At 52.5% G+C, this 13865-nt stretch overlaps 1 protein-coding gene across 3 annotated transcripts; it reads left to right on the top strand.

Annotated features, from left to right (window-relative positions):
* Window positions 1-2183: 2183 nt before the first annotated feature.
* RGR (retinal G protein coupled receptor) lies at window positions 2184-11718 on the top strand. 3 transcript variants are annotated; one of them, XM_065894291.1, is made up of 7 exons: window positions 2184-2293; window positions 4008-4164; window positions 5255-5376; window positions 7020-7173; window positions 8583-8700; window positions 10472-10585; window positions 11050-11718. In XM_065894291.1, exons 1-7 carry the CDS (start codon window positions 2215-2217, stop codon window positions 11179-11181), a joined length of 876 nt encoding a protein of 291 aa, XP_065750363.1. In that variant the 5' UTR covers window positions 2184-2214; the 3' UTR covers window positions 11182-11718. The 3 variants fall into 3 exon arrangements, with proteins under 3 accessions (XP_065750363.1, XP_065750362.1, XP_065750364.1); XM_065894290.1 differs by having other exon boundaries at window positions 2215-2293; window positions 4008-4161; window positions 5240-5376; window positions 11050-11181; XM_065894292.1 differs by lacking the exon at window positions 10472-10585 and having other exon boundaries at window positions 2215-2293; window positions 11050-11182.
* The last annotated feature ends 2147 nt before the right edge of the window (window positions 11719-13865 follow it).

Below are 13865 nucleotides of genomic sequence, written 5' to 3'. Positions count from 1 at the left end.
CAGTGGAAGCGCATAGTCCTAACCACTGGACCACCAGGGACTTCCAGCTGGCTTTTCCTCCTTCTGTTGGGGATGCAACAGCCCTGCTCTCTTTTGCCAGCCTAAATTCTAACCTTGGTTCCTGGTCCTGTCCTGCTTTCTCTTCTCCCTTGAAGTCTTTTGCAACCTTGCAGGCATGAACAAAAAACCCTGACATATGTTGCTGGTGACAGTAATGCAAGATGGAAATCAGGAAAGGCAGGGAACACTCTCTGGTAACTGGGTAATCAAGGAAGGCTTCCAGGAAGACGTGGAAAGTCAGCTCAGCCCTGAGGGGTGGTTAGGCTTGGATAAAAGTGGGGGCCAACAAGAGGAAGGGCATGGGAAAGGAACAGTTACAGGATAAAATGAGCTGCTTGACCAGGAGCCCAGGCAGTAGGAGACTGGGCTTCTGTTCCAGCTCCATCCTTGAATCACTGCATGACCTCAGGCCAATTCTTCACAGCTTTGAGCCTCAGTTTCTTTGTGTGGAACGAAAAGGATGATGGTATCTAATTTGTGCAGTTGTGGTAAGAATCATCATGAGATCATTTAGCACAGTACCTAGCCCCTAGCGAGCACTCAATAAATATTAGCTATACTACTGGTAGTGTAATAAGGAAGAACAAACCTGACTCCATATTAGATCTGTTTCTTTAACTTTGTTATTCTTTTGCTTTGGCTTAGAGTTAAGAATGTTGCCTATAGCCTGAAATATACAGAATAGCCCATTCTCAAAGCTCTGACCTTTAAGAGTATAACACTCTGCCATTCATAAAGAGATAAAGAGTTGCAGAAAGAGAATAACATTTGTCTTGTTGAAGGTTTTCAAGAACATTGTGGCCTGACATAGGTGGACAGCTGCAAGAACAAAGGATCTGACGCCAAGAAGTCTGCAACCACCAACCATGCCCCTCCCTCACCTGGCCTTTAAAAATGCTTTGCTGAAACCCTTCGGGGAGTTCGCGTTTTCTGGGGCACGAGCCACTCCTTCTCCTTGCATGGCCTGCAATAAACCTTTCTCTGCTTCAAACTGACGTTTACGTTTGTTTAGCCTCACAGCATCAGGCACGTGAGCTTGTGTTCAGTAACGGTAGCACTCTGAGCCTTGGTTTCTTTACCTGAAAATGAATTAAGTTGTTCTGGATTAGTGTTTCTTTTTTTTTTTCCTTTTCTTTTTTTTTTTAGCTGCGCTGGCAGCTGGTCGGATCTTAGTTCCCCGACCAGGGATTGAACCTAGGTCTTGGCAGTGAAAGCGAAGAATCCTAACCACTGGACCCCCAGAGAATTCCCAGGAATAGTGTTTCTTGACGTAAGTGTCACTATAAGCCAGTGTATAACTTGTAGCAGTCCCTCATTTATAGAAGGCACAACTCTTAGTGGGTCATGGGCCACTTACAAGAAGACAGAAGCCCCTCTGTCCCAATCCAGTGCCTTGGGAGATGCTTGCGCTTGCATACCTTAAGTGCTCTATGGGAGACAGGAAATGCAGCCCCACAGGCTATATCCAACATGTATTCTTCTGGCCAAGACTCACACAGGCCAGGGGCAAAGATGCTTACTTTGCAAAAGAGGCAACTGAGATGACCCCAGTGGTCCCGCCCCAGGGACATAGCTAGTTAATGGTTAATGCAGAACCAGAACCAGTCTCTAGTCCCAGTTGGAGCTCTTTCTATGACAGCAAATGACTTTCCAACCAGCATTCTTTCCCCATTGCTTGTGAGAACACACACATGAGCAGGTGGACACACACACATACGTGCACACACATGCACACAGGTGCTAGGCTTGTCAGCACCTGAAAACATGGAAGGGCCAGGCTCCTGACCCGTTCTCAGGCTCAGCTGCAGCTCAAATCCTCCCTTCTGCCCCCCATCCCTCCCTTCGTTATGCAACTCTCTTCTAATTTAGCTTTCAGCCATACACCATTTGGATTCCAGGTCCTTAATCCGATGGAGCCGAAATGAATGAGGCAGGACTCCTTCACAAAGGCGGCACTGTCTAACTGGTGAATGGGTTCCTTCTGCCCCGGCCAAGAGGACGATTTGGAGGGGCCAGGGAAAGCAGCAAAAAGGAGCTCAATGTCTAGCATAATAACCTGCATGTGCCAGCACGTGGAATGGCCCTTTATAACAGAGGCGCCTGGGTTGGGGGAGCCAGAGAAGAGCTGGGTCAGCGGGGAGAAAGGCAGAGAGAATGGCAGAGTCCGGGACCCTGCCCACCGGCTTCGGGGAGCTGGAGGTCCTGGCAGTGGGAACGGTGCTGCTGGTGGAAGGTGAGCCAGGCAGGAGCCGGGGTGGAGCAGGAACTCGGCCGGGTCCCAGAACCCAGGCCGCAGCTGCAAAGCTGGCAAGGAGAGGTCCGCAAACCCTACTCCTCTGTGCCCGGACCCATGGGGTCTTCTGATGGCTGCACCTGCGGGATGCAGCACGCAGGCTGGGAAGCCAAGAGAGAGAAGCTGGTCAGGCTCAGGGAGGGAGGAACTTTGAGAAGGGGACGTCTGCCCAGGGCATGACCAAGAACCAGGGCTTTTCATGTCTCTGCAGCCAAGAGAAAGTTGAATCCACTCCCTGGAAGTCCTGCTAAGAATCTCATATAATATCAGGCCCCTGGTAGGCTCTGGAGGCAGACAGCTCTGCCACTTGCTGTCTGTGTCACTGAAACCAAGACACTTGAGCTCTCTGACCCTTGGTGCCCTGACATGCCAAGTGGGTGGTGGCAAAGGTTAGATGGGATCAGGGCATAAAGTGCTAGCCTAGATAGACACCCCGGGTTTTCAGTTCATTTATTCCCTTCCTCTCCAGCCCCACATTACTTGCACCATCTCCATTCCCTTGGCCCTAAGGTCTTCTGCTCTAGGGGTGACCTGGGTCCATGAGGTGCCAGCTTCAATCCAGAGTCCCTAAGATGCTCACTGAGGCCAGAGCTGGGCCGGTAGGCGCTGGAGTTGGGCCAGCCCAAGACTAGGTTGATGGGGGATGCAGCCCTTGTTCAAAGCAGATCCAGAGAAATAATCAACACATTTTCTCACCCAACAAGAACTGACAGTGGAGAGGGAGCCGCAGCCACTAGGCTGGTCCCAGAGACCCTGGATGTCATCGTCTGGTGGCCGAAGCCCCTTTTCCTCTCCACTGGGAACCCTACAGTCTAACATCTCTCTAGGTCTTCAAACATGCCTTGAAAGTTTACAGCTTTATGGTTTTGCATGTGCTGTTCCCTCTTTTTAGAATGCTCTTCCACACTTGTCCTCCTAGTGGACGCTCACAGTTTGAATGCAGGATCCTTCCCCATTCCTCTTTAGACGGGAGAAGCCCAGGTGCAGGGGGCATAAGGGGTGGCAAATGAGTGATAAAGCCGAAGTTCAAGATCAGGTCTGTCTACCACTGGAGACCACTCCCTTCAAGCTCACCTCACTGCCCGGTGTCCTGGGAAGCTCCCAGTTCTACGTTGCCATCCCTTAGCCAGCGCTCTCCCTGACGTTGTTCCAGAGCCCTTGGAGAAGGTATTCTGGAATTTGAAAACCCTGATTTCCAGTCCCAGCTCCGCCACTTCCTAGCTGCATACTTAGGGCAAGTTGGCCAGCATCTCTGAGCCTCGGCCTCTCTGCAGTAAGTGGGGAGGACGGTGTCCAGGTGAAGACTGACTGGGAGGACCCACATAAAGTGTGCAACACCCTGCCGGGCACGTGATAAGTGCTCAGTGGCTGTCCATGACTGTAATTGTTCTGGCACAAACCGTGCTGCACTTTAGCGGACTTCTTCCTTGTCTGTCTTCCCATCAGACCGTGCGTTGGTAGAGGGCAGGGTGTACATCTCGTGGCTTTCGGTACCTGAGGGCCAGCCCACTGTGTAGGGGCTTGGTGAGCTGCACTGAGATGGATGCTGAGGGTTTCAGGGGAGGCTGCTGAGGCCCCAGCCACCCCATGGCCCCTCATTCTGAGCCCAGGAGGGCCTCTGCAGCCCCGGAGCCAGCTCTCCCCTTCCTTTCAGCTCTCTCCGGCCTCAGCCTCAATAGCCTGACCATCCTCTGTTTCTGCAAGAACCCGGAGCTGCGGACTCCCAGCCACCTGCTGGTGCTGAGCTTGGCGCTGTCGGACAGTGGGATTAGCCTGAATGCCCTCATGGCCGCCACGTCCAGCCTCCTCCGGTACCTGCCCCCTCCGCAGTCCCTGGGCTCTGGGGCCTGACCTCTGGGCACTGGGCAGCAAGCCAGAGACATTCTGCCTACCTGTAGAAGACTATAGGGGAGAGGGTGGGCAGACTGAACTAGGTTAAATCCGAATTCCAGACTATCCCTGTAGAACCCCAGCCAATTTCTGGAACGCAGGAGTTGCTCGGACCTGACCATCAGAGCTGGCTGACTGCGGGGATTAAGAGCGTGGGCTCTGCAACCAGGCTGCCTAGGTTGGAATCCTGACTTCATTATTTCTATCTCTCGGCTTCTCCTGTAAATTGTATATTATTACCTAACCCATACGGTTGTTGGAAGTATTGACTTATTATTTGTAAATAACGTAAAACAATGCTTGGCACCTAGGAAGCCATAAATAAGTGTTTGTGAAAGCAAACAGGATTTTGACAAGTGTCTAAGACCTTATGTGCAAACCAGGGTCTTCCAAAGTGGCCTCAGAAGGTGTTTACCGGATTGTTTTCTTAAGTAGACGGAACATTCCTGTGAAAGCTAGAGCCCCACCCCCACCCCACCGCTGCCCTCCTATGAACACTCAGAGCTGACCAGTCTGTAGGGTCTGAATCAGTGAGGATTCCTTGCCTTGTTCTCCTCCTACCCCTTCCCAGGGCTGGGGAGGGACAACTGAAGCTTCCACCTTGCTTGGCCCATGAGGCCGGGAGTTGGGAGGCCTGGGATCTACCCCCTGTCTTCGTCTTCATCTGCTTTGTGACATTGGCTCAGTACCTTTTCCCCTCTGAGCCTCAGGCACAAGCTCTCCTCCCAACCAGGTTGTTCCATTTCCTGTGATGCAGGCATCTGATCACCAGGGAGACCCTTCGGTCCAACAGAGGTGCCGTGACGGACCCTGAGCCTGGAGAGTCGGTATCAGGCTCCACCCCTTCACCCCAGCGGCTCGATCTCTAAGGCCCCAGTTTCCTCATAGGAAAAACAGATACTAAAGCCCTTTTCTAAGGAGCTAAAAGTGCCTTCCAAGCTGCTGCTGAGCAGGTGAGGGAGGAAGACAGGGACGGGGGGAGGGGTCACTGGTGCCCCGTGTCTCCCACAGGCGCTGGCCCTATGGCTCAGAAGGATGCCAGGTTCACGGCTTCCAGGGCTTTGCAACAGTGTTGGCCAGCATCTGCAGCAGTGCAGCCATCGCCTGGGGGCGCTATCACCACTACTGCACCCGTATGTCTTCGGGTTCCCACAGTTGGGGGACATCCACCTACTGAGGGTGATCAGGGAGAAGGTCTGCTCAGTGTTTCCCAGTTCAGGGAACTGTGGGTGGGTGTAGGTGACCATGAGCGTGGGGTGTGGGCACTCAGGAAAGGAGGGGTGGGGAGAGTGCGGGAGAGGTGTTGAGGCACGTGCTGGGAAGGCTGCCTGTGCCCCCACTACAGCCTCAGGCAAGTCAGGGGTCCTCTGTGAACTTAGTCTCCTTCTCTGTAGGATGATTTTTATAACCTACCTCACAGTTTTATTTTGAAAATCAAATGAGATCCTGGATACAGAAAATACCCTTGAAGACAGGCACTGTTGGGAGGCAGAGAGGAGGCATGTGTGTGTGTGTGTGTGTGTGTGTGTGTGTGTGTGTGTGTGTGTAAAACTGGGCATGTGCCTTCGCACCCCACACTTCCATGGAGCCTCTGTCATGCGAAGGCTTCATGAAAATGAGTCTAGCTCCAGATTTTTCAAGTTGTATTGTCAAATTCCATCTTCATAATTATCCATATTAGTGTACCACCTGCTGTGTTATTTTTTTTCTTAAAAGTGACCCATTTTAAAAAATTTAAACACCTGCTTTAGTCTCATTCTAAAAAATATCTGTGAAATCACAACTTTAGTGTCCTTATAACTATAATACACATTAAAGTAAAAAAACATGTTCACCCATAGACCATTTAGAATAACACTCACCACAGAGATACATAAACATGTATCTGGGGGGCCGTGGCTCAGTTACCACTCACAGCAAACCTCCAGCTTGCAGACTGGGAAGCAGAGGCTCAGAGAAGTTGAGTAGCTTGCCCCGAGTCACACAGCTATAGGGGCAGAACTGGGATTGGGCATGGCCTGGATGCCTCCAGAGGGAGTCTCTCCCTTTGTCTCCTGGGCTCTGAGTCCTGGAGCTGTGGATTTGCCTGGCACAGAGGCTACTCTGGGGTCCATAGCTAGCATGACCTCAAGACCTGAGCACTTCCCCTTTGGAATCGCAGATCTGCCCTGGCCACAGACACACATGGCCCCCTGCCCTCCACAAAGTCACATGCCTCTGTCCAGGCCAAAAAAAAGAAAAAAGCCTTTGTTCTTATCCTAACTCCTATCTGAGCCCCTCCCACCCCATCTGACCCTGGAGCTCCTCTCCCCCCACTTCTACCCCAGCCCTGTCCCCAAAGCTCCCTCAGACCATCAGGCATGCGTGCACACACACACACATGCTCTCTCACATGTGCACACGTGAATGCACACCTTCTCTCGGCCTTAATATAGAGCAGTTAATCCCTGTCCCATGGGCCTCTGGATCAAAGCCCTTCCCGTGCTGGAGGGCACAGGCGAGCAGCACGAAAACAGGGAAGAGGGAAGTGGGGGGTGTTATAATAAAAATTATCTCTTTTATTCTTCATAACAATCGTCTGAAGCAGGGAGTATCATTCCCACTTTGTGAAGGAGAAAACTGAGGCTCAGAGAAACCCTTAATCGCCCGAGGCACTGCGCTATTAAGCATGGGAGCCAGCAGTTAGGGACATTCTGCATGACCATAGCGTCCATTATTTTTCACTCTGCCAAGCTATCTCCTCCTCTCAACCACCCTCCTCCTGTGTCCCATGCAGGCAGCCGACTGGATTGGAACACGGCCGTCTCCCTGGTTTTCTTTGTGTGGCTGTCTTCCGCCTTCTGGGCAACACTGCCCCTCCTGGGCTGGGGACACTATGACCGTGAGCCGCTGGGGACATGCTGCACCCTGGACTATTCCAGGAGGGACAGGTGAGGGGAGGGGAGCGGCTTCGAGGCTCCTTTCCATGGGAGTCTTGGCTTTGAGTCTGTAGGACTGCTAGCAGTGTCAGCTGAAAATCCAAATGGGGACATGTCAGCATTTGCCAAACAATCTCAACTCCCTAGTCGTGATACCCACTAAGGAAAGCCCATTCCAAAGACTGGCCAAGTGATGGGAATGTTATGCAAATTGGGGTGCAGAGTTGGGCCCCAGAAGGAGTCCTATCCGGGGAGCTATTGGCTTCTGTTGGTTATAACATTCACTGAGCCCCATGACCCCTTTGCCACCTTCAGTACAGTCAGATGTCCCAGCTCTGACTTACCAACTTCTAAAGGGAGCCATACCCTTGGTTCGATAGCGTCAAAGAATGTTAAGGTCTTTGCATTGGAAGGGACCTCCTTGGCATAGAGTTCAGTTCTCTGAATTCCTTGAGCGTCTGCTGTGAGCCAAGCCCTGGAGAGATAAGAATAAATGCATGATGGAGCCTACCATTGTGGGCCACACGTCTAGTATACTGCCAGGTCGACCTGGCTCTGGGGTGTCCAGAGCTCCCTCTAGGGGCTGCCTTGGGGAGGGACCACATGGGCTTCAGCCCCCCTCTTGCTTCCACTAGAGCCACACTGCATTCATCTGCTTTACATGTTTATTCATGTTTACTCATAAAGCACCTGCGTTGATGACCCTCTTCCCTGGTCAAACCCACTGGAGAACCCTGGGTCTTGTCTAATGCCCTTCAGGGCATTCCCTGCAGGTATTTCCGCAGGAGGTGTCCAGTCCTTCTGGCAGCCCTCCTTCCCACTCCTCCTTAGTGGACAGCACCCAGGTGACATGGTCTCCCCTTCACAGAATGGCAGCCTACCTCCCTGTAACTCCCACCTGCTTCTGGGCAGCCCTCTTGCCTCCCCGTGACCACTACCTGGGACCCCAGGCTCTTCTCTGGTCCCTTCAATGATTTCTTCAGTGATACAACGTCCAGTCTCATCCACAGGGTCCTTCCAAATCCCTATGCCAGGAACACTCCTTGGATGAGCCTTCCTCCTGGTCCACTGACATCTCTATTTGGGAAACACGTTTCCCAAACTAAAGTGTCCCGTTCTCTATGCTTGGGGCACATACAGAGAGCAGGGCTGAGCACCTGAACCGCCCAACAGCAAGTTAAAGGAGGACTATCCCTCATTCCAGCTCCCTGGCTCCTAAAGGCAGGTTCCAGGAGGACCTAGTAGCTCTCTGGTTCCGAGGGGAGTTCAGCCGGGACTTGGGAGCACCCACACTCTGAAAACGCATCTGATGGGAGCAGTTCCGTGCACCTGACTGTCTAGAGCAAAGTCTGGTGGGCTTTCTAGGGTAGCTGATCGTCTCTGAGAGGCAATCCTGACTCCTCCATCCCCTCTGTCTGCAGAAACTTCACCAGCTTCCTCTTCACCATGGCCTTTTTCAACTTCCTCCTGCCCCTCTTCATCACAGTCATATCCTATCGGCTCATGGAGCAGAAACTCGGGAAGACTGGCCGTCCTCCGGTAAGGATCAACACCTAGCAGGAGAAATCTCTCTGTCCCTCTCAGGGACACCAGGGAACATGAATGATGTGACAACAACCAGGGGTTCTCTGTGTTTTCAACGATCAGGAAAGAAATCCAGCTTTCGTACATTGAGCATATGGGGTGTTAGGGCAGAAACACACCTTCCCCATTGCTGGGGATCACCAAGACCTGGGAGGAAGTATCAGAACTGCTCAGACTTACCCAGACCCCATAACTCTGAGAGCCAGGGCGCCCTACCGGACACCATTCTTGCTGTTACACTTGCTCCTTGCCAAGAATGTGAGGGTTGGCACAAAATTACATGCATTTTAAATGCTACTTGTAAATTGCTTCAAGATGTTTCATTGAATCACAGGCACAGGCTGTTACCCACAACATAAAACCACACCTGAAAGCACATTTGTCCAAGGAAAACAATGCTTCAAAATAAGCCCTCCTGGTCATTTCTCAATTTCTGCATTAATATTCTCTTGCCACGATTTTCCTTTAACTTTATCAACTGAACAGTCTCTAGCAGATGAGTCATAAGAAGTACCAAAAACTCAGAAACAAAACAAACCAAAAAACCCAGGTACTAATGTTACTTTATGTGCATTATGTCATTTCATTTTTGCACCCACTCCCCGAGGAAGGAAGGTTTTAACTGTCCCTAGGTCACAGATTAGAAATTTGAGGCTGAAAGGGGTTATTAGCTAAACAACTCAAAAGCCATGCGATTAGTAATAGCAGAGTTGGATCAAACCCAGGTCTGGGACTCCACCACTCAAGTGGGCAATCGTAGCGCATAAAGAAAGCACTCTCTGCTACAATCTGCCACATTTTTTTTTCTTTGAATTGGAAAAGCACTGTGCAAATCGATTTTAGCTGTGGACCCAGGTTCCCCTGGTCACAGAAGGAGGGCGAGGGCTGTGCCGGTGCTTTCCCGCTCATCACCTCCTCCACGGTTGTCCTCCTCGCTCTGCCCTCCCCTAGCCCTGCCTGGGTGCTCAAAGTCGCCACATTTTATTGGAGGTTCAATCGTCCAGGAGACAAGGCTGCCACACGGATTTTTCCGGGTTGACTTTAAACCATCCGTTTCAGTAACATCAGCAGAGGTCGCCACGCCTGCGAGCTTAAGTCACCTTCTTCGTTAAAAGGCGACATGGTCAATAAGAAAATAGGCACTGATTTTTGGCGTCAGGATTTTAACCTCTGAATGTATGTGGGGAGCTGGAATTTAGCAAGTTCCACCCTGAAATTAGAGCGCAAGTCGTGTGCGCTCCTGTGGCCACATGTGGTACCACATCGCCTGCTGCTTGATTCTATCTCACACGGCGGAAAGCAGCCCCTTTGAACCCAGGATTGGTTGACCTGCAAGTTGGCTGCAGCTACTGATGGCCAGCTGGTTCTGGGGCTGAGTTGTGAGGGCAGCGCAGCTTGGGGACCCTTACGCACACATTCACATTCACAGAGCCCCTGGTTTCTCAGAACACAGACCAGGAAGGAAGCTCATTATCCACGCCAGTCCCGGCCTCCAGGCCAGTCAGGCCACTTTACAGACAAGGCAGCTGAGGTCAAGTAAGCTTGAACGAGAGGCCTAGGGTCAGGCATCTTAAACAGAAGAGAGATTCATCTGGTCCCAGGTTCCCCCACAGGCTCAGCATCTTCCCACAGCCCTGCCGAGTGCCTACCTGGTTCCTGGACCTCACGGGGCTGCCGACCACCTAGAGCAAGTCGATGCCTCCCTCCTTTACCCATGTCTCCCCAGGTGAACACCGTTCTGCCAGCCAGGACGCTGCTGCTCGGCTGGGGCCCCTACGCTCTCCTATATCTGTACGCAGCCGTTGCGGATGTGACCTCCATCTCCCCCAAGCTGCAAATGGTACAGACACCGCCAGTACCCAAAGCTCTCCCCATTTTTGTGCCTCTGTTTCACCCCATCTCTCTTTCTGGCTTTCTGGTCTCCAAGATAAGCTCTCTCTTTCTCTTTTCCTTTGAACATTCATAACTCACTGGGTGTTAGCTTGTCCCCTGGTCACGCAGGGCCACTGCTCAAGATGGCCTAGGCCTCATGTGAGATGACAGGGACAGCCAGCCAGATGGTGACACGTACCCTCTGGGACCAGGGGCTGAGATTGGTGCCCAGAGGATTGTGATTCCATGCATCATCCACCAACGTATGTCATAGTCAGAGAAGGCTTAGAGGTTGCAGAATCAAGATAAGGACAGATGCTTGGTGGCTGGGGGGATGTCGGGGTGAGCATGGGGGACTGCAGTCACCAGTTGGGACCAGAGAGAGGAGCAGAGGCTCTGAAACTTCTCTCCTGGACTTTTCTGTCACAACAGGTGCCCGCTCTCATTGCCAAGGCTGTGCCAACGGTCAACGCCATCAACTATGCTCTGGGCAGTGAGATGGTGCACAGGGGAATCTGGCAGTGCCTCTCGCCGCAGAAAAGAGAGCGGGACCGAGAGCAGTGAACCTCTCCAGGGCGCTGCTCAGACCCAGGCCCACCCTGGCCACCCTGGACTGAGCCCCTCGCAGGAGGCTGCCCGGGAGTCCTGTCCAGCACCCTCAGGAGCCAAGCTCCAGACACGCACCCACCATCCCCAATGGCCCTGTTGAGCCTGGCCCGAGGCTGGACACCGGGGATTCAGAGAGAAACCAAGCTGCGTGGAAGGAGCCGGGACTTTGGAGCCAGACAGACCTGAGTGTTGGTCATAGCGGTCCCCACGGAGGCTGAGAGATCTTGGGAAAGTCATGCTCTCTGAACTCAGCTTCCTGACCCATAACATAAGGATGTTAATATGCACCTCAGGTCTGTCGTGAGACTTGAACATGATAGTGTGTACTCACCACGCACATAGAAGCTGCTGCTCATTAGAACAGCTGTTAGGACTCAGAAACTTACATAGAAAGGGGTGAAAGTCCCAGGTTTGTTTGTGGGAGCTCAACCCAGGCTGCCAGCGTTCAAATACCACTTATTAAATCGTGATCTTTGCAGGTGACTTACTCTTTCTGGGCATTTGTTTCCCAACTTGTGAGGTGTGACGACAGTAATGGTGACTTGACTGTGCAGAAAGGCCCAGAATGTTACCAGGCACATGCGAACTGCTCACCGAGAGTAGCCGCCAGCACCCACCAGTCAAGACAGCTAGCTGTACGTTGCTTAGTTGCCGACATTTAAAAACTCAGGACAGGGCTTCCCTGGTGGCGCAGTGGTTGAGAGTCCGCCTGCCGATGCAGGGGACGCGGGTTCGTGCCCCGGTCCGGGAAGATCCCACATGCCGCGGAGCGGCTGGGCCCGTGAGCCATGGCCGCTGGGCCTGCGCGTCCGGAGCCTGTGCTCCGCGGCGGGAGAGGCCACAGCATTGAGAGGCCCGCGTAACGCAAAAAAAAAAAAAAAAACTCAGGACAATTTATTCAGAACTCCAGACATCTGAAGATGAGGCCCCACCAGCCCCAGGGGAGGCTCCATGGTGACCGTTTGAGACGCGAGGTGGCTTTGCCCTTTGCCCAGGGTACGTGCTCTGCCATCAGTTACAGCTCGTGTGTTTCCCTGCAGAGCCCGCGGGCATCTGAGTTTGAGACACTAACGCTGTGGTTCCCATCCCTGGATGTCCCTCTGCTCCTCCCACAGAGCCAGCGCTTCAGGGACAAGGCACAGCATGTGCACAGGCCTGGGTGAGACCCATGGCCCTAGAGGGAAATGGAGATGGGTGGAGGGTGACTGAGGGCTCTTCAGAAGGTCTGATGATGGAGGGACAGCTGCCCCAGGCACCGCGGAGGCAGCAAGTCTGAAAGCCAATCCCGTGGAGCTGAGGGGAGGAGGGGCCACGTCGGGGGTGGGCGCGGGTGGCCAGGAGAACAGCATCTGGGGTCCCTGCAGACCAGGACATGCCTCTTGGTTTTGCAGATGCAGAAAATCAGGCCACAGAAACATCTAACTCCCAAGAAGTCTGCACAAAGCAGAGGCCATTTCAGTCAGTTTGCAAAACCTTGTGGGGTGGGAGGGGAACGCAGCCTTCACACAGCACTGTTTCCTAGACCACGCCCTGTGCCAGGCACTGTGGAGGCCGAGATGCCACCCGGCCTCACTCCAGCGTCCACGCAGAGTCCTTGTCTTCGGCCCTGGAGTGGGGATGGGGTGGGGAAACCTGGGACCTGAGCCGGGCTCACACACAGACGGAGTGGGTCACCAGGAAAGTGATGGATGCTGCGGCTCAGAGATGCTGACTCTGCCTCCACAGCCCGTGGACCTTTAAATGGTCTTTATTGGGGACCCACCCTTTATGTCCCCATTAGAAACACTAAATCCTTAAGGAGGGATGAGGAAACACATTGAGAAGAGGGGAGATGAGCCCCAGACTCCAAGAGAGAAGGGCTGGAAGGTTAGATGAGGCTGAAGACACCCAGCAAGAGTGGCCCATGTCCCCAAACAGATCAAGCCCCCGCTGGTGCTCAGAGAGGAAGGGAGGAAGACAGGTTGGCCGGATGTGGCCAAGGACAGCGTCAGCTCGAGCCCTGTATGCCCAAGTCTGTCTGGAGAGGGGAAGGTGGGCTTGGGGCATCTCCACCCTGGGCTGGGTCGGCAGGAGATGGGAGGGGATGACAGCACCCGGTGGGGAACGACCAGAGCCCCACCTGAAGCTGTTTGTTCAGAAGCCCCAAGTCCACCCACTCATACCCCTGCATCTCACTCAGGGAATGGGTTTAGGGAGACTCATCAAGGTGCCACTTCTGCAGAACCACGGGATTGTATAAAGCCCAATTTAAAAGGCACAAAATTTGCTTCCTAAGAATGCCTACATTCTAAGATCCATTGATTTCAGAGTTTATTTAAGCTCTTATTAAAAGAAATATAAGTACAGTAGAATACTATCCCCATCCCTCCCCCCCTCCAATCTTCTTGCTGGGAAGGATGACTCTGCCTATTGACGAATGGACTTGAATTAAGGTTACAAATAAAGTAGCAAGTCATCTCTGAGGTAAAGGAATGTACAATCCCTGGTCTCCTACCCAAGATCCCCACTGGGACAATTTTCCTGGGAAGAGGAGGGACTGTGTGCCTGATTGATTAGAAAAAAAGGAAACATAAATTAATTATGGCCTACACTACGTCTATATTTTCTATTAAAAGTAAAAGGATTTTACAAATTTTCTA

The sequence above is a fragment of the Phocoena phocoena genome, chromosome 16, assembly GCF_963924675.1.
Source record: "Phocoena phocoena chromosome 16, mPhoPho1.1, whole genome shotgun sequence".
Lineage (NCBI taxonomy): Eukaryota > Metazoa > Chordata > Mammalia > Artiodactyla > Phocoenidae > Phocoena > Phocoena phocoena.
Note: the sequence above shows the minus strand (reverse complement) of the source record. Positions and strands in the feature narration are given on the sequence as shown.

Bases quoted from the DNA above. Each gene is read 5' to 3' on its own strand.
- RGR (XM_065894290.1), top strand. From the start codon at position 2,215: ATGGCAGAGTCCGGGACCCTGCCCACCGGCTTCGGGGAGCTGGAGGTC. The intron at 2,294-4,007 runs GTGAGCCAGGCA...CCTTCCTTTCAG, and splicing joins AACGGTGCTGCTGGTGGAAG to CTCTCTCCGGCCTCAGCCTC. The intron at 5,377-7,019 runs GTATGTCTTCGG...TGTCCCATGCAG, and splicing joins CTATCACCACTACTGCACCC to GCAGCCGACTGGATTGGAAC.